General features: G+C 37.9%; 1 protein-coding gene across 1 annotated transcript in view; it reads right to left on the minus strand.

Annotated features, from left to right (window-relative positions):
* The window catches only part of LOC132908071 (protein groucho-like), an 86,997-nt gene that overhangs the window by 28,386 nt on the left and 38,830 nt on the right, over positions 1-19,781 (minus strand). The window contains exons 3-6 of the mRNA XM_060961699.1: positions 17,157-17,254; positions 14,004-14,067; positions 5,246-5,290; positions 2,048-2,185 (exon numbers count right to left, since the gene is read on the minus strand). Coding sequence (XP_060817682.1) covers positions 2,048-2,185; positions 5,246-5,290; positions 14,004-14,067; positions 17,157-17,254 — 345 coding nt within the window. The remainder of the gene's footprint in view (positions 1-2,047; positions 2,186-5,245; positions 5,291-14,003; positions 14,068-17,156; positions 17,255-19,781) is intronic.

Below are 19,781 nucleotides of genomic sequence, written 5' to 3' on the forward strand. Positions count from 1 at the left end.
CCAGAGTTATTTTTAAAAATTAGTTACTTTTCTATTCTAATACTTATTTTTCTTTACTACTTTTTTACGTAGTTTAAGGCGGTGAAAATAAGAATTCGAAAAACTGATTGTTCCTTTCTACAGCCTTTTCAAAATCGCTCTTTATTCTGTCCCATCCTGTACATCTTCTACGTGTCGGTCTTTGGTGTTTCGTTCCTGTTCCTCCTTTCTGTGTTCGTTCATGCGGAAAGCATCCAACTTTCTGCTTCCCTTCATGAAGTTTGCCAGTTGTCATATATTTTTCGGTTTGTTGTTACTATTTCTGTCCATTCCTTGCTTCTCAGTACGATTGGTCTGATCTCTGTATACAAATGCATTGTGTAGTCGCTCAGTACATGTTTCCGATTTTCTGCGTCTCGTAATACAAATAAATCATCATCATCATAAATCATCATTTCTTAAAAAGAATCCCTCATATTGGGTCAGTTTTTCTGCTCGCCGTATATGATTACCAAATTTCCCTTTAGCCTGCGGTGTTTTTAACGCGCGTGTAGCGGCGCACGTGCAGAAAGAGTAATTCAAGCGTGTCCGGAGCCACGAGGACCGTGCATTCGTTTAGGCGATCGGGAATTATTCAAGTCGTGCACGCGAGAACCGACACGGAACTCAATTATACGTGCCGCGGCGGTCGAATGCCAATTTCGCATTCGTCGACCCTGCTATCACCGGCATGCAGCCTATGAGTATGAGAAAAACGTTTCCCACCGGAAGTCTGTCGTACACGAGACGCGAAGAAAGGACTCGGCTTACCTACACCTCATTCCCTTTTCAGCCTGCACGAGTACACACGGTCGTGCGGTTAGATTCGGTGGACTATTATGTAAATTGAAGCTCGCTCGACAACGACGGACGTACGCGATCTTGGGTGGCGGGAAAAAATTCTTTTTCTTTTTTTCTTTAAGTGGAAACGCGTTTGCGACTCGTCCAGGTCAGGTAATGGATACGCAAGGGTGATTCACCCGACTTAACGACCTTAAATTACCCGCTCGCCGAATAAACGGCTGGTCGCGTGTAAAATTGTCTCGCGTTTTGCCTGCTGCGGTAGGTTTTTGCGTGTGCACCCATCTTTTTTTCGTCGCCGAAATATCGCAGATCATGTTGTGGCTTCTAAGTGCAACATGCGATACTTCGCTTTGAAGATACGGAAGATACGGTAGATATGAGAAAAGAGCTATATGGGATGGGTTGGAACGATCATTTTGTGTACATGGGTTCTGGGTAGGTCGCCGATCTTTATGCATTTATAATGTGAAAGTACCAAATTGCGCAGAATGCACATGGTATGAAAAATATATAAAACATGCAAGTATAGTGATTTGTATAATACTTGGTAGGTAGAACAATTTTCTAGCCAAGTTGTAGATTTTTTAAATCACATTCTCGAGAATATGGTTTTGCATAAAGATAAAGTCTAGTTATTTATACGTATCATATAAGAATAACAAACGATGTTACTCTTTGATTATAAAAGTGTACAACAGGCTAAATTCGAATCGATGTGGTACATTTTTTATGCGATTAAATTGAAGGTATTGGACGTGTGGTCATCAAGTATGATTATTCAGAAAAGGCGAATCGTACGTAAAAATGTACAACTTGATAAAGGAATTTAAGTGTGACTCATTTGTATTTCTACATCGACAAGCATACGAAAATCATTCGTATGATTTACAAATAATAAAACGACACATAGCGATATTGCACTTTCACGTTTATCGCAACGGTTCAAATCGACAGGATGAAGAGGATGAAGATTAACGAAAGCTCGACTATATCTCAATGAAAAAATTTACGACACCGATAAAACTTATTTAAAGCGATCCTTTAAACGTCCGCCCGATTGTATCCGAGGTACTGAAACTGACAGATGATTACTAAACCTTTTCCTCGACGGAAACGCGTAATTTCACGATGCACCTGTTGCGATATCCTGACGCGTAATGCTGATCGAACAACCGCTCTCCTCTGTTGGAAAATTAGTCAATTACGGAGCATGACGCGCACTTACCCCAATTATGGAGTTCAGCTCCGTCATCGTGACCTGTTTCGCCCTATCAACAGCGGTTGCAACTTGCTGTTGATGTTCCTGAGACAGAAAGGGCAGGATCTGTCCGATGATAGCATTCAGTCTCTTCGATATTTCAGCCTGTAAAAGGAACAAAGGTACGTTCAAAATTAATGAGAAACGTTCGTTGCTGATTAATATTTATATAAAAACAACAATATATGGACAATCTAGCGCAATAATTTATTGAGTAATAACGTTAGGTGTAGAAATTAATACGCTGTCTTTCAAAATAAATTTATCATTTATTTATCCATGTAGTTTTTGGAGTAATACTTTTTTCTCTTTTCTACTATTTTAATAGCATTTGAAGTAACGTTACATATGCTGCGTGTTAGAAATGTTAAGATTAAAATAGGAAATCTCAAAATAGTGGGGAAGCATTTAAATTTCATATGGATTCTTAATTATTGACTCAAAGGAAAAATATCAAATTAATTCGTATAAATAATATCAATGAACTGACAGGTTACCAATTATAAGTAACAAATTTCTATCTTATAATTTTATAAATTTCCGCCAGAAATTAGATAATCGTCTGACTCGTAATTTGTGAAATTTACTCAAAGATCTCGATTGGCGAGATTATCAAACGCGGTGGCTGTTGTACGTAAGAATTTGGTAGCACTGGTAATTTGTAACATGTGACTTGTAAAGTTTCACCGATAATATTAGTTTTTCATTGAATGGTGCAAGAGGGATCCGGTCACGGTTCGTCGCTTTTTTAACTTGGCACAGTGGGTGATCGGTCGACGCGTGAGAGCTACGCGTAGTAAAACGTGCCGGCAACAAAGTGCATAAAAGAGGAAGGAAGCTTTTATTTCGCTTTCGCGGCGAACACATGCTTTCCAGCTGCCCGGAGAGATGGAAAATATTTTTGGTCGACTCACTTTTCGCAAGCAGAGTGTTTAACCGTGGACACTTTTAACACGCGATGCGGTAAAATTAGACGTACAAAAGAACGAGATACACCGCTGCGAAATTACGTTTCAACTGTTTGGTTTCGTCGACTGCGTCTTGTTGGAGTTTTAATTGGCGAAGCGTAGATGTTATACAACCCTAAAGTTTTCGAGCAACGAGGCTACAGATTTAGAATATTTTCTTCTAAAACATTACACTGCGTAGATATTTAATTTTACCTATTTTTAAGAAATATCGACTTGAAAGGGAGAAAAGCAATTCTTTCAACTTCTTCTTATAATAATTATATATAATTATTATAATTATTATAATTATATATTCTTATAAATATATTGTCGTAATACCTTGTCACACTATATAATATATATTTGTATAATTAATTTATCGACTCGATTAGTATATTAATATATTATAAGGAAAAAATTACAATAAAAATTCCTTTCAACCAAAAGTTTCCAATTTCTAACGTTCCCTCAATTTGTTTTACGCTCGATCGCATATTTACATCCGATCAAAGTTATTTACCAAAAATTAATGTGTGCATAATTCTACCGTGAAATCGTTCAACCTGTTTGTTTCACGGGTTAATTAATATTTTGCCGCGGCAACTCGACAACATTTCGTAAAGGAAATAGGCGGAATGCAAGCAATATTCATCGAACCCGCGTATTTCTAGCATGGATGGGCTGCGTCTCTATTTTCGTCGCAAGAAGCTGGTAAGAGGCGGTGGAACCGCGGAAATAAGCGACGCAGCCAGACATAAGGAGGATGATTAACGAGACGCGTAGGAAAGCTGCGCGTCACGGCTCGGTTTCGCCGGTTTAACGAGCCGATCCCTTAGTTTACGTCCTCTGTGTATAGGAAACGAGCCATACACCAACTTAACTACACTTATGTAGCCTAATCAAAAAATTCGACGAATGCGCTATTTATATTAATTACTAAGTAGAAAAGAAAAACAACAAAAAGATACGACTTTACGAACTTCATTTATCTTTATCTTTATGTAAATTTTAATCTTAATAGTTAATAACCATTACGAGGTCTTTCAGAGCCGGAAATTAGTTTCCTTCTATTTTGATTGTTCGATTTTCTACGGTGTATTGGAAAAGAATCCTGCACATATTTGATGATCACTTTAAAAGATATGTCAGAAATACATAAATTTAAATTCCTAATAATAGTTATAGATAATCTAGTTTAAATTTAGAGTAAATTTGTTAGCAAATTAAATAGAGGTAAACGATCTGTATCCGGCAGACTAGATTTATCGCAACAGTTTAATTATTCAAATACTCTAAATTTTCGTTAATCAATTTTACTCGATTATCTCTAATAACAGGTGCAAACTAATTTTTGATTAATATCAATCTTACGCGATTGACCTGTCAAATACGTTCTAAGGTAGACCTATCAAATATAATTAAAAAATATATTAAGATGCAAATCTTCAAATTTCTTTACCTAATCTTAAAACAAAATTTCTTCGGTCCTCGTATTTTCGAATCGTACGAAACAATATTTCGAACGAAGCAGACAGAATCTGTGAATTCTCCGTAGCGAAGCTGATTTTTTTAAACACGAAGAACGTTGACGCGTACGGGCTACCAAGTTATCGTGCGAACGGAACGTCTTCTCGGAATAGATGTTCGCAAACGGAATCGAAAGTGGCGGCTGCATTCTCTCAGAGCCTTGCCCCATGTCGTCGAGTCATCGCTGCAAATGTTTATTCGGCCGTGTACACGGGACAAACTTATCCCGCTTAATGACTGCGGCAAACACGCGACGTTAACCGGCGCGGGTCTCGAGCCAAGAAAGATCGTCGCGCGATGCAATGCAAGTGGAAGGAAGTGCGCGTGTATACACGCGAAACGCGTTTTCGCGGTCGATTTTTGAATTTCCTGCAACGAGACGGGGCTATCGTGTCAGCGATTTTCGGCCTTTCTCGTCTCGTTACACGGAAAAGCTAATTACTAAAATCTCGCGACATATTGAAAAATATATTACAGTAGCTGGTCCGAGACGGAACGTTTATATCGAAAGAATATCGTCGTTTTTATTTGATAATCTAAGGGAAAAGAGTGTTCAATGCGCCTGAGTAAATAGTCAAGTGTTGCATGTTTGAAAAATTTGTACGGTATACCGAAAATCGCGGTTGTACGTCGGAAATGATGGGAAAATTTATGATTGTTCTTGCTGAAGAGAATAAAAGGAACTTACTTGTTTGTGCATCTCCACGTTTAGGCCGTACGACATTTCGTAATACTGTAACAGAAAACATAAATTGGTTATCGAAATTATAAATACGTCAACTTCTAAATGAAAATGAATTATTAACATTTTAGCTATGGTGTGTACTAAAAAAGCACAATTATGCGTAGTGGATGAGATCATATTTGGAAATCAGTAAATTTCTTATTTAGATTTCGTATTTTGAAGCATTTTTTAATATAATTGCAAAAGCGCAGTGTATATCGGTAGACTGGATATGCTGATGGAAATTCATGTTTTTGCGAAAAGAACTAGAGAAACGAGAGATTGGAACTGACCAGAAATTTATTTCACATTCTACATATGGTAACATGGATTTTTTTGGATATTTTGCGCATGTTCGAATTTCGTAGGATTGTACATTTTAATCGAATTATTTATTTCTTCAATACACATTAAAATTTCTTGTAAATGTAGCTACAAATATCCACACTTTCCTTTTAATATATTCGAGATTATCAGGTAATTAAGAGATATATTGACTGTACATACAATTATTGTATATAGAGTTCATAAATATGTTAATGATACATTAAGGGCATGCACAGCCGCCTTTTGTAAGCAAAGAGTTAATTAGATTTTCCAATGATTAATTCTTAACTACGCTGGCCTGTGATAACTTGAAATGCCAAACTAAAAAGCAGCCAGCGTATAATAAGAGAGAAATGTTACGCGCGAATGAGCTTTCCAAGATTTATTTTCGCAAATACGATGAAATAATAATGTAAATGAAGCGTCATGTGTAAGACGTGGTCCGTTATTTCAGAAATATGTTTCTCCATTATGTATAATGTCATTAGGTTGCCGTTTCATCATTTTGATGCTTTCAGTGGAAATAACAGACTAGCAATAAGTTATACACCCTTGGACAAAAAGATAGCACATGTGTGCTATCATTAATTTCTCATAGATAGAGTCCGAATTTCCCAAGTTTGACGAATGGCATATAAACAGTACCTTGTAGTAATAAGGTATATGAGCTTGAAACTGTATCTTCGCTATTCCTCTTGTATTTATCAACAATGATTGTGAAATCCGGTCGGCGAAATGATAGCACACCAAGCATTTTGTTTCCATTCCTTAGTATTTCTGTGTATTCTGAGTGGTGTAGACGTAGTGAAAAGTAGAAGAATTTCATTAGAAACCTTACAAATTTCGATTCAAACAATGGGACGTGGAAAACAGCTAAATAGTGAAGAGATTCAAACAGTTTTGAAATTAAAGAAAGAAAACTTTACTATTTCTAAAATTGCAAAAGTTCTCAGTAGAAGTCGGAAAGTCATTTATAATTTACTGAAAGATGTAAATAATTATGGAACAAAAAAAAGCAGTGGGAGACCTTCCGCGATTAGTACTCGTGAAAAACGTGCAATTTTACGTGCCGCGTCAAATTCGCTTCTCACGTCACGTGAAATTGCAGAAAAAGTTGGCGTAAAAACTAATCCTCGGAATGTCAGACGTGTACTACAACAATCCGCGCACATAAAGCGGATGAAATTAAAACGAAGACCAGCTCTAAAGCAGATTCACAAGGAGCATCGATTATATTTTGCAAAAGAACATATACGGTGGAACAAGAAGTGGAGGAAAGTTATATTTACAGATAAAAAAAGATTTAATTTAGATGGCCCAGATGGATTCAATTTTTACTATCATGATGTAAGAAAAAAAAAATTGTCACAAATACGGCGTCAAATGGGTGGAGGTAGCATTATGCTTTGGGCAGGTATTGGGTATAACGGAAAGACTGATTTAATATCAATTCGCAGCAAGATGAATGCTATAACCTATCGTAATTTGATACAAAATCAAATTGCAAAGTACGCAACACATATTGCGAGACAAGATTTTATTTTTCAGCAAGATAATGCTGCAGTTCACACCGCTAAGGTTGTGAAAGAATATTTTTCAACAGAAAATATTGCAGTTTTGGACTGGCCTGCATGCTCCCCCGATTTAAACATAATCGAAAACTGTTGGAGTAAATTAAGCAATGCCGTTTATAGAGAAAATAGGCAATTTGAAAGTATTAATCAGTTAAAAAAGTGCCTTGAAGAGGAATGGAGAAATATATCGCTGGATTATATTAGAAAACTATATCGTTCTTTGCCGAAACGAATGCTGGAGGTGGTGGAGAATAAGGGAGGATCCACACATTATTAAATTTTAAAAGGTTTTTTATTTTTGTACAATTTAGTAGATAATAAACACTACAACTTTTGAAAGTGTGCTATCATTTCGCCGACCGGATTTCACAATCATTGTTGATAAATACAAGAGGAATAGCGAAGATACAGTTTCAAGCTCATATACCTTATTACTACAAGGTACTGTTTATATGCCATTCGTCAAACTTGGGAAATTCGGACTCTATCTATGAGAAATTAATGATAGCACACATGTGCTATCTTTTTGTCCAAGGGTGTATAATGCCTATCTACAATGTTTCCTCGATGATAGAGACAAATTTCTAATATTGCACAGAAAACATCAAAACACAAAACTTAACCGTTTTACCTTCACACAACATTCTTCCTCGTTTTATATCAAAATTTCATTCTGAAAATTACCAACTTTTATAAAGTAAACCTTTATAAAATATCCAACTGCGAAATTACGATACCAGGCTGACCATTTTTAAAAATACACTAAATAGATGGGAATTATTAAAAATTTGAAACAATAATATTACGGAGTTCTCTGTTACAAATCAATTAATTTTTCCACAGAATCAAACTACACAACTACAACATCTGACTTGAAGGGACAACAAAAAGATGGGTTTGAAAGGAATTACAAAAATCTAAAGAAATAACGTTACTCGTTTACAGCGTTTTCTCGAATAACGTAATTAACTTTTATAAAACATCTGATAAAAATTTAAAAGGACGATAATAAGACAGGCCAAGAAAGAAATTTACAAAGTCTGAAAGGATAATCCGCTCGTTTACACAATTCTCTGGAACAGATCGTTCGCTACTTATTATTATACCGCGAAAACTCGGCGATTCGTCCCGTCAATTCCACGGAAACAATGTTCAAACGATTGAAAAATAATAATAAGGCGTCGATTCTGCCGTCTTACGACACCACAGGAAACTCCTAGAATTCCCGATGCGAAGTGTCTTTCATCGGCTATCAACGGTGGTCGTTAGCAGGGCAGCGATGAGGCGGTCATAATTGCGGTAAACGAGCATTTTACCGAAGAGACCGTTTTGTAGCGTCATTACTTAACAGTCAACTCCGAGGCTCAGCGGCGGTCATTTAGCATCGCGTCGTCCGTACAGCGCGGCGTCTCTTCACTGCCAGCAATTTAACATCATTTGCCAGATTTGTCCGTGTCTTGCTTCGTTATTTCGACGTTGTTACTTTTTTCTCTCTCCTCGCCTTTCCTCTTTATTTCCTTTTTTTCTTTCTTTTTTTTCTTACATCCTTCTCTCCCTCGTCTTCGCCTTCTTTTTTTCATCCTCTGGCTTTCTTACGGCAAGGCATCGTGGCGAGCTACCACCTGCCCGACGTCACCGCCTCCTTGCACATCCGCGTCATTAACATCCCCGGGTACCATTAATCTCGTGAACGAGCGGTGGCGCGAGCGAGCTTCGACTATATCTGCCCCCAGTCTCTCTCTCTCTCTTTCTCTCTCTCCCTCACGGCATGCAGCACTGCACTTTCCGTGGTAACGCGTTATTAATTATCGTTAATCGCGATAAACTTAATCGAGTCTAGTCGAATACACTCCAGAGAGACAGAGGAGCGGACGGTTGTATATACGTAGGATTTTGCGCGAGGGAGCGAATTGGAGTGTGAGCGGGAGAGAGAAATTATACGAGAGCGTATGAAGAAGACGGAAATAGATAGAAGATGAAGGGCAAAGAGACGATGAACATAGATGAGAGAGAGAGAGAGAGAGAGAAAGAGAGATGGAAGGGTAGTAGAACGCGTGCAACACGCTCGAGAGCCAGGTACAGGTTCTTAATTTTACGGGCCATTAGCCCCGTAATTACACGGGCGAATTAATTGCGTCGTAAGTAAGTTATTCCACCCGAGGGAGAAGGGGGATGAAGCGAGCCACCGATGGAAAGGAACACAGCGGGGACAGGGAGGTAGACATGCTGAGGAAACGGCGGTGGTAGGAAGAGAGCAACAGAGGCGAAGAGGGCAGGAGGCAGAGGTTGTTAAGATCAACTGCAGCAGCAGGAACCAGCAACGACGATCAGCAGCGGTAGTGGTGGAGGTGGTGGTGGCGGCGGCAGCAGCAGCCCTTAGTAGTAGTGCACTCTCTGGACCAACTTCCGCGACTCATTATGGCTTGCACAACAAATTAACGTGACGGGCCTCGACCCCTGTACACCAGCGTCCTTAACGTGGCGCTTGTTAATGAACTCGACAAAGAGAACGAGAAAAAGCACGCGATCTCCCTCGATTCGCCAACGCGCCCTTCTTCTCCTCTCTTAGTTTCTTCCTTCTTCTTCTACTTCTCGTCTCACCGTTGTTGCTCCGCCTTGGCACCGACACCCCACCGAGATGTACTCTGTACACGTCGTTTAAGCGAGTTAACAAGCGGTCTTTTGTTAGAGACCTGGCCTTTTTTTTACTGCCGCGTCGGTACTATTGCTCCAACAGCTTTCTTTCTTTCTCTTTTGCTCTCGGAGAGTGATCTTGTTAAGGGGGGATAAATGATCGGGCCAAGGCGTGCCCGAGGTGTAATTCAATCCGACAAATTTTTATTGACCGGATAGAAATCGATCGGCTCCTCTTAGAAAGCTCGAACGAGGATAGGTCGAAGCGCGTTGCTTGCTTATTAATCGCAGAATTAAACGCGTTTGGAGAAATTTAGAAACGACTTTGATATCTTAGGAAAATGGATAAAGTGGCGGAAACAGGACAAGCTGTTTGGAGAAAGGAAATTGGAAATTTTTTAAAATTTTCATCATCTTTGTACTATTGTGTGACAATTGATGAGTATTAACAGACATAGATACGAAAGACAACTGTCTATACTGTTAGTCATATACTGGGTGAAACAATTAGTAGATCATTTTCATCTGCATAGCCATTGCTTGAGTTCGTATATCTTTAATTGCCTCAAATGTCAAAAACTTGGAATCACACTATATGCTCCGTAAAAGCGAAGAACCGAAAAACAGGAAAGTCAGCTCGGAATTGTGTTATCTGCGAAAATTCTATGGTCAAAAATCTGTTACATCGATCGATCTGATATCAATTTCGAATCGATGACGAAATACTCTAATACTCGATACAATCCGACCGAGAACTGGTCCCAAAATTTTCACCGATAGTGCGCTTGTAACAGAAACAATCTGAGGAAACGTTCGACCAAACGCAAAAGACGAGATTCTAATGACGACGATTCATCTCTGATATTTCGCCCTGTTGTAAATAAGACGAAACACGCAACAAAATGGAAAATCCCAGCGTATTAAAATACGTAACAGAGATACAACGAAAGGCCAGCATAGTTGGCAATATTTACGAGGACGTTCATAGAAGTTGGTATTCGTTAGCGGGAAACAATACGTTTAGTGCATGTTACAAGCAATAATAACGTCCCGGGGGCAACAAAATCTACATTCCACGGTAACAGAAATTATGAGACAGAACGTGTCTTAGAAAGCCTCGCGAGGAACAACGTGGCTCGTGTCGATAAATCTCCATGGAGTTTCTCTCTCTCTCTTCACGGCGACTTCCTCCGGCGGCAGCCGTGTTGGCTCGTACGCTTGATTAATCGTGTTTAAACTAGTCGCCTCCGCGCCAATTAAGTCTGTACAACGCCCTGTGCAAGAACAGCAAGAAAGGGACCGAGGGAGAGACACTCCCTCGTATCCGAGTGTTCGAGGAAAAACAGAACCTAAGGCGAAATGCCACGTCAGGGTAGCAAGGGACAACAATAAATTAGTATATCAAACCGATATACGGGCCTTGAACAAGGCGCCATATTATGTCCTTATAGTTCTCTATCTGTAACTATGTGCGTTATGTAGGACAGAGAAGTATGAGACGCAATCATGATGATTAAATTGTAAGAATGTTATTTTCCTTGGTGTTTGGCCTCTGTTATCTTTTGCGTTTATATTATCTACATTTTAATTTATCATTTTATTATTAGGTTATGACAAATACAAGGATATCGATAATCTTTTCAAGTTTTAGACATTATCGCCGTTTCCATTTAATAAGGTTATCAATGAAGTTATCAATGAAGTAGTAATTGCTTTTGTTCGTAAGAAATCTCATTCACTTATGTTCATTTATAATAATATCGCATACTTGCTGCAGAAGAGATACAATTTCAAGTATACGTTCTAGATACGTAAGAACCGCAACGGATAGAAACAATGCTTCGTTCTATTACGTTTTAACATTGTAAATGAATTTACAATAACAGAGCAACGAATTATCTTCCTCTTATTAATCGTGATATTCTTCGTACGAAGTATCTATATCGTATAGAAAATTCCTATCGCTCAAAATTTGTATATCTTTTCATTAGGCAAATAACAAACCCACGCGTATCTGTGTTACGACATGTGAAAAATGAAAGATCAAAGGAAAAACTTGCTTGATTACGTGATATCCAAAGACAGTAATGAGAATCCATGAAACCATTTCTCTACGCGTGACATTCGATTTCCAGAAATTTCAACCGCCCTATCCCATCCAAGAAACGAAACAGGTGAAATTAACACTCGAAAAATGTCAAACGTTTTATTTTACAACGCCCCGAATAAACGATAGTCGCGATATCAGCGTCGATTAATTGTGTCACCGGGACCACAATAAACTCCAACCACACGCTACTCGGTGGACCCTTTCCCTCTTCCTGGCACTCGCGCACGCACGCAGTCCAATTTCGCGAGGGTTAACTGCGAGGCATTTACCATGAAAACGCCTGGCAATAAATCCCATCTTGCGTGCGGCGAGCGAGTGCGGCTCGGATTTCCTCGCGGGACACGCGGATCGGTATAATTAGACTGGTTTACGGCGGTCGATCGTTGGAAAGCATTCGGGTACAAGCCAACCAGGCCAACTACATTATCCTTCGGCATTGCTCGCGCGCCTCCATCCAGCTTGTATTACTTTGTCATTAGGTGTCCCAAGACGGGTCGTTCGTAGTAACGGGTGTTCGAATCTCAACTCGCAAGTACATAATTCGAAGCTTTTCGGGACTATGAAGATGCAAATCGTTTCGAACGCGATCCGAAACTTGGGAATCTCGAAAGCCTTCGATCTTTCAGATTTGGAGTTTTCTAAATTTTGAATGTTTCCAGATCTTCAGTTCTATTTCTCTCTTAATTTCTCATCTCATTAATTGCTGGTACCTTATGGTGTACTGGTTGGATACATTGATATTGGAAATGAATGTATAATATTGGATACTCTAAATAATGTCAAGATTTTAAAATCTATTAAAATTTCACACTTGAGACACTAGGATTTCCAGGATTCAGTGAGGGCTTTCAAGAATTCTAACTTTGAAATCACCTGGAATATAATTCAAAGGTTAAAATATATAGAAAGGGTTAATTCTAAACATCAAAACGATGAAGACAGTGTATGTAGAAAAATGTCGGTTACAAACGATTTCATTTGGCGCTGGAAATGTAGCGATGTCGATGAAAAATGAGAAACCTGAAATCTAAGTGAGATACAGAGAAAAAGCTTTATCAACTGACTCATTGATACCAATATATTTCTAGCGTAAAATAGAATTGTTTATAACTGGAACGGTAAGCTTGAAACGGCGCTTTTCATCATTTTGATATTTAGAATCGGCTCTATAAATATCCCCCATATATTTTATAACGCGCTGCATAGAAATTCCAAGTGTCAGATCCCATTGCTATATCAAACATGTATTTCAAAAGCGTGGCAACTCAAACAAATTTTTCAGAAAACGCAAAAAACCATTTGAAAGCTTACAAAAAATTTATATATATACCAAACGCATAACATTATTTAGTCAAATATTATTTTCGCAGTTTTTCGTTTTTAACCCTTGAAAATACTCGTTTGACAGTTTCCATGTTGTTTTTCACAGTATAACTGAATTATTTTCGGTTGTAAAAGCTTTGAAACACACAGGGGACAGTTCACAGACCAAGATGAATAACTCCAGCTTTTCAAACTTTTCCAATTTTAATGCCAAAGTACTTTGATGCTAATCTCGTGTAATTCCCTCCATCCTCTATACCTTCTTATTTTGCTGGAGTAAAGCTATTTGTCAAATAAGAAGCCGGCATGCGATACGCTCGTACACTGGATTTTCCCAACCACTGGTCTTCCAATCAGTGAGAACCTCTGGCTCTCTTAGAATCATTAGCTATGCACAGTAGGTGCGCAAGATAAATATACAGATACACAGGCCAGCACACGTGGTTCGTTTGTGTGTATGTGTCCCTTGTGAGGCTTTGTGTGTACCTGTACACTGTATACCTGAACAGAGGGGAAATGTGCGCTGCGTAACAGGCCAATGTAAAGTCGGTGCGGCGAGGATGCAATTAATGCTAAGAAGCCGAGGTGGTTTAGCGGTCGAGCAAGCATGATTATCCTGGATACGGAGAACGGGGTAGAGATAGAGGCAGAAGGACCAAGCGAGAAGGGATCAGAAGGAAACTTTAGGGGACAGAGGGAGAAAGGAGAGCACGGACTTAACCGGAATTAGTGTTACAGAATGGTAATTCCTTACCATCACGTAATGTCGCTGAATCTCGATCTTCTCCGTGGCCAATTTCTCGCACTCGAGCTTCAAGCTGTGAACAGAGAGAAAGGGGAATTGGTACAGATTAAATGATTTTAATCCCATCTTATGTTTCTCTTATCTTTTGTGTGTGTGTGTGTGTGTAGTATATTAAGCAGCGGTCAAGTGACCTTAATTTTATTATTTTTCTTAGATCTATGTGACTCCAAATGAATATTTCATTTTGATTGATATTATTCAAATATAAATGGATTTTAAATATTCGATTTTAGTATTATAATGAAATATTCTGAGGGAGAAAAAAAGATACGCCAAGTTGCGTACAGAACAGCAGATTTAATGCTGAATTTTATGTTTCAGAATTTAGGCACCGCAGAGAAAAATCAATTTGAATGTGAATGGTGAAAATATGAATCACGTTATTCGTACGATAAATACGTAAAACACTGTTTTTAGCCAGATACAGTTCTACTGTATATTTATTTTCGTTTTATTTATTGTATACATGTAATGTAACATTTTAGCCAGATCTAAAGAACTTTAATTTAAACATCGAGTTTAAAGGCGAGGCAAGTAAAAGAAAACAGTACAACGAATAAACACAGTTTTACTACAATCGTACAATGTTTGTAACAAATTTGTAAGATACCGTTCGTAGAATACAAAGTGAAAAATCTGTTTGGCCAGAAACTTCTACACATCACTGCGTATGTTAGCCAAAAATTGTTGGCAATGGTGTAATACAAATATGTCTTTTTAAAAACAACTTATTTTAGATCGCAGATCAATAAATTTTCTCTGCTTTGAAAATTGAACTAACTACACTCTATACTTGCACAACGAATCTCTGTATTGAAATTTTGGAATTTATCTCTTTACACAGTATAAGAAAATCGCACTTTCCGAAAACTTTTGGCAACCAACATGCAAACATCCGCTATACGATATTTTAAATGGTCTAAAATATCGTTGCCCGTGTTATTCACTAAGTAGCATAATTTCACAGATAGCACGTGGCCATGTGTGTCACACATGCCTACATTACGCACTATGTAATCCGAGTAACGTCCCACGATCTTTCTACTTTATGCTCGCTGCGTTAGCATAATGTTAATATTAATTGTCGTCGATTATGCATACGTAATTGCGTGCACACGCTATGGCCATTTATGCTATATTCCCTAACCTGTTTCCCCCATTAAGCACTCCCTTTCTATTAAACTACCGTATCTCGTAAGTGGTAGAAGAAGGAAAAATAGTAAATGATTGTACATGTAAAAACGAATAAAAAATGTAGAGTAAGATAATGCGATACAAGGCCCCGTTCTTGAGAAAATTGAGTTTGAAAGTTCTTTGAGTGCACGTGCATCTAATTACTAGCGTATAAAGCTTCCAATAGACGTATCTTCATTAATCATACATCAAAACGATTGCACTTGCAACATTGAGTGGAAATGTCAGTAGATGTTTTCGTTTATTAAAAACTCTACCCGATGGATACCCAAATTGAAACTTAAACGTAAAACGCACGACCGGAGAATTTTCAGTTTCAATCTCTTTGAGAACGAAGCTTCTTTCAATTGAAATTAATTTTAATTAATTCATTATAATTTAGTTCAATTTAATTAATTTCAATTAAATTGCATTTAAACTACACAAATTTTTAATATACATTCCACGAGGCTTCCTATTAGAAGATTTCACCCGTTTGTTAGTACAAATTCGCTATTAGTTCAACTTTTTCGAAAAGGCTGTTTCCTACGAATTTCATTCGTTCGTTAATACAAATTCACAACTTCAAGTCTTCGTAAAAACAAAGTTTCCTATAAAAAGGAAATCTTGGTTCGATAGTTTCTATCCATTTTTTAATACAGAACCACTCTGTCCTTCGTTGCACCACTTACTGTCCATAATAGACAGCACGTACATTCTCGCGTGTGCACGCTGCGAAAAGTTGGAGCGCAACGTTTGAAATATTGTTCCTATCGTTCTCCTACATTCTCTTATACCTCGCCGTCATCGACTGGGAACAATGCCGTGTACGTTTGCCAACTTCAAAGGGGTAGAAAAAAAAGGCGAAACGACAAGAAAAAGAGACGGAAGAAAAGACAGAAAGAAAGAGAGAAAAATGGAAAAGAGCTTGAAACTTCCGGCTGGGAAGTTGCAGCTTGTACGAACAATGAAAGTTTCGATCGGCGAAACGCTGAAAAATGCAACAGCAGCGAGATCGAGGCTTCCTTAATTTCGTATTCGCGGTGGCTACGGTGCACGGGTGTCATTACGTGTCTGCCAATAGCCACGTTGTCGTAAATCACTTATGGCTTTTGTGTATCGCGTGCAAAGCCAAGGAAGCAGCTGCACGAATTCCCAGGCTCTTTCTCGATCCGCGATGGTGGTGCCCGGTAGCTGCCGGCTACGTATGCAACTTCGAGACAAAAGGAGAACTTGAAGAGAGAGAGAGAGAGAGTATGAAAGGGCTGATGAGCAGGTGCCGCTCGACTTCAATCGTTTTACGACTCTTGTCCCCCCTTTTTTTTACTCCTCTTTCCTTCTTTCTCTTCTCTTACTTTCTTCTTCTTTTCTTTTTTTTCCCCTCCTTTTCGTTACACGATTTAATAAACTTATTCGAGCCGGAAGACCTTTTTTCGGATTAGCTCTGGCCCGTCCGTCTTTTTTAATATTAATTCCCTTGGAACCGAAGAAGAAAAAAGAAAAGGAACTGTAATAAGGTGACTTGCAAAGGGTGCAAAGACCTCGAGTCGAATCTCTCCGGATGATTGTTCTTATGTTCTACTTACGCTGCGTTGTAATTAAGTTTCGCCCTTATCGTGGATAGTTTAACGTCACTGTTCCAAAGGAATTAATTCGTTCTTTACCTTACCACGACTTTTGGTATTTTAATTTTACTTGTGTTTCACAACGAGATTTCGATTGTTTCTAGGTATTTTAGCGTTGTTAGAAATTTCCTGTTCTCTTTTTAGATTTTCTATTTAGAACGCTACGCGCGTGTAAAACATAAATCAGCGAAAAGTTGGATCGGTGTATTCGTTGTTTTTGTGTAATGAAACGATGACAGAGTGTTAAGAAGTGTGGGAGCAAATTATGCACAGATTATTATGGTACAAGATATCTGTCACTTACGCGTGGCATTGGTTCTGCAAGAAGTTAAATTCCTCTTTGATCCTATCGCAGGATTCCCCGACTGTGAATTTAATTTGTTGTCCGGGTTGTGGCGGGCCCTGCAATAAATTTACAAGAGAAACGAATTAATAGTCGAGCAGTTAAATTAACGATCTTCTTGTTTCTTTATCGTCTTCGATTTCTTAAACATACGTCTGGCAGGATGTTGGTCGAGTATTCTAGAGCAGTAAGAATTTCAACATTTTACGCCAAAATACGTTCATTTGCTTAACAAGATAAGTAAAGCTTAAGTTTAACATTTATTTTTGTTATAAAATAATTTAATTGTCACGTAACTTTTCATTTTTCCTCGCGAATAATCTCTCAATGATTTTTCTTCATGCACAGTATTACTTAATAAGCAATAATAAAATATATAATATAAAATGAATAATAATAAAAATTACATAATAATATTTATACGTAGAATTTAATCTTACTTATAAATTTCTAGAAATTTATAAAACGATTATAAATTATATATCTAAATCGTTCGTAAAATTACGTAACAAAGTTAAAGCTAATTTCAGCGAAATAACATATTGCTTCAAATGCTGTTACATAAATTAAACGGCAAAAATCATCTATCGGATTTCACAGTAATAATCTACAGCTTAGTTCGCGAAAGTAGCAGAGTATAACGGTTGAAATATCTAACTATACAACGTGTGTGGTATCACATTATAACGCAACAGCACGTAAAACACGAGCAAACTTTACAGTCTAAACTTTGCTGTATTAATCGTTGCGCATGTTATGCGAAAACTAGCCGACGGAATATTGCATATTATTATCTTCTTAGTTGCTACGTAGTTTTTATACCGATGGGAAATAAAACTGCTAACATCCGTTTTCGCTATTCCATACACGTTTTATTATCGCTGGTAATGGCCAGTTATTTCACTTACTTGTTGCAAAATAAAATATGATGAAGAAGAACGGAATTTTCTTACGTTTAAGAATGTTTGTTATGGTTAACATAAATAATATTCGTATAATTACACTGGTATTATTTTACGAACAGGATTTAAGAAATAAAATCTTAAGTGGGAAGTTTTACTTGCTATATATTGTAGAATATTACGTTTCATGTTTTATATATTTTTTAACAAATATATATTTTTATATATTCATATGTAAACATATTTAACCAAAATTACATCACGTCATTCTGTTTGAATTACTCACGTTATCAAAGCTTTAAAGAATTCAGGACAAGTTAAAATCCATTGACTCGATGTTAAGATCACTTTCAAAGAATGACGCTTCTGTCTTCAAAACCGCACGAGACAAATCCTCGTTAAATCTCATTAACATTCATCAAGACTACGATTCTTTTTCAAAGAATTATCCAACTTTCTACGTATCTTATCTCAGACAAAGAACTCGCTTCGTTTCAAACTGATAAAGGAAAGAGAAGAATGAAAGAAACTAAAGAGAAAGACAAGAACAAAAGACTACACGAGAAAAATACATGTCTTTTCATATCGATCGTCTTTTATGTAGAACCTAGTGGATAAAAAAAATGTTTTCACGTGAAACTGTTGAAGAAGAATAAAAGATACAAATCTTAATTAATCAATACCAGTTCGTATCAATTAATATCAGTGCACGTAACCGATGCTGTTAATATTTCTCGAGCGTATAATCAAATTCAAACGAATTTATTGATGCAAAATTGACACAAAAAAAGACACCTTGATGCAAAATCATTTAGCAATATATCGAATTTAAAAATTGTTCTCCCATGAAAGATCGTGAATTGTGACTTATCGTGTCTCTCACCTGCGATCTTCAATTTGAAAAAGGAATAGCAAAGACGACGGAAGCGCAGCGAAGCGCGCGATGTGAATACGCGTCAATGCCGCCGGTGAATAATTAATTTCACACAGCTGTTCATCGCGAAGGAGCTGGAATGGATGCAGGAAATAATGCGTTAGCCGATTCGCGAGCCAGCGAAGAAAAGGGGGAATCAGACAGGCGTAGCGAAGAGACGAGACGAGACCAGACCAGACGATGGTAGGCGTACGAACCATGTGGCATACGGTAAACAGTGAAAGACACCTAAACGCCATCGGCAATCGTGCACGCGTGGGTGAGCCCACGATGTAACGTAACGCAACGTGATAACAAGATTTGCCTGACAGGTGAATCTCGTCCGGCCTCCGGAGACTCCGCGATCCCAAACAATTCTCCTCGCTCGAGGAAATTCTGTTATTTCGAAAGACCAATGATTCGCATTGCCTTCGGCTTTACTATGTATACTGTGTCCCATTGACAAGGAAGGGAAAGGTGGCGAACCATTTCGGCTCAGATTTTCACACGTTAACCATTTTGATTTCAATCGAGAGCAGAGATTACGTTTATGACAGAAAGAATTGAAATCGACGTGTTTGAAATCGATGTATCTCTGTCAAGCGACTAAACGATACGAATGTACTTTTTAAAACTGGGTTTAGACTTTCCTGCGTTATGTTTGAAAGAATCGAAATTGACCTGTTTGATAATGATTTTGATTTGTATATTTGTATTTGGTTGATATTGATTTATAAATGTACGTTTTGAGACTGATCTTGGATTTTATTG

The sequence above is a fragment of the Bombus pascuorum genome, chromosome 1, assembly GCF_905332965.1.
Source record: "Bombus pascuorum chromosome 1, iyBomPasc1.1, whole genome shotgun sequence".
Classification (NCBI taxonomy): Eukaryota; Metazoa; Arthropoda; class Insecta; order Hymenoptera; family Apidae; genus Bombus; species Bombus pascuorum.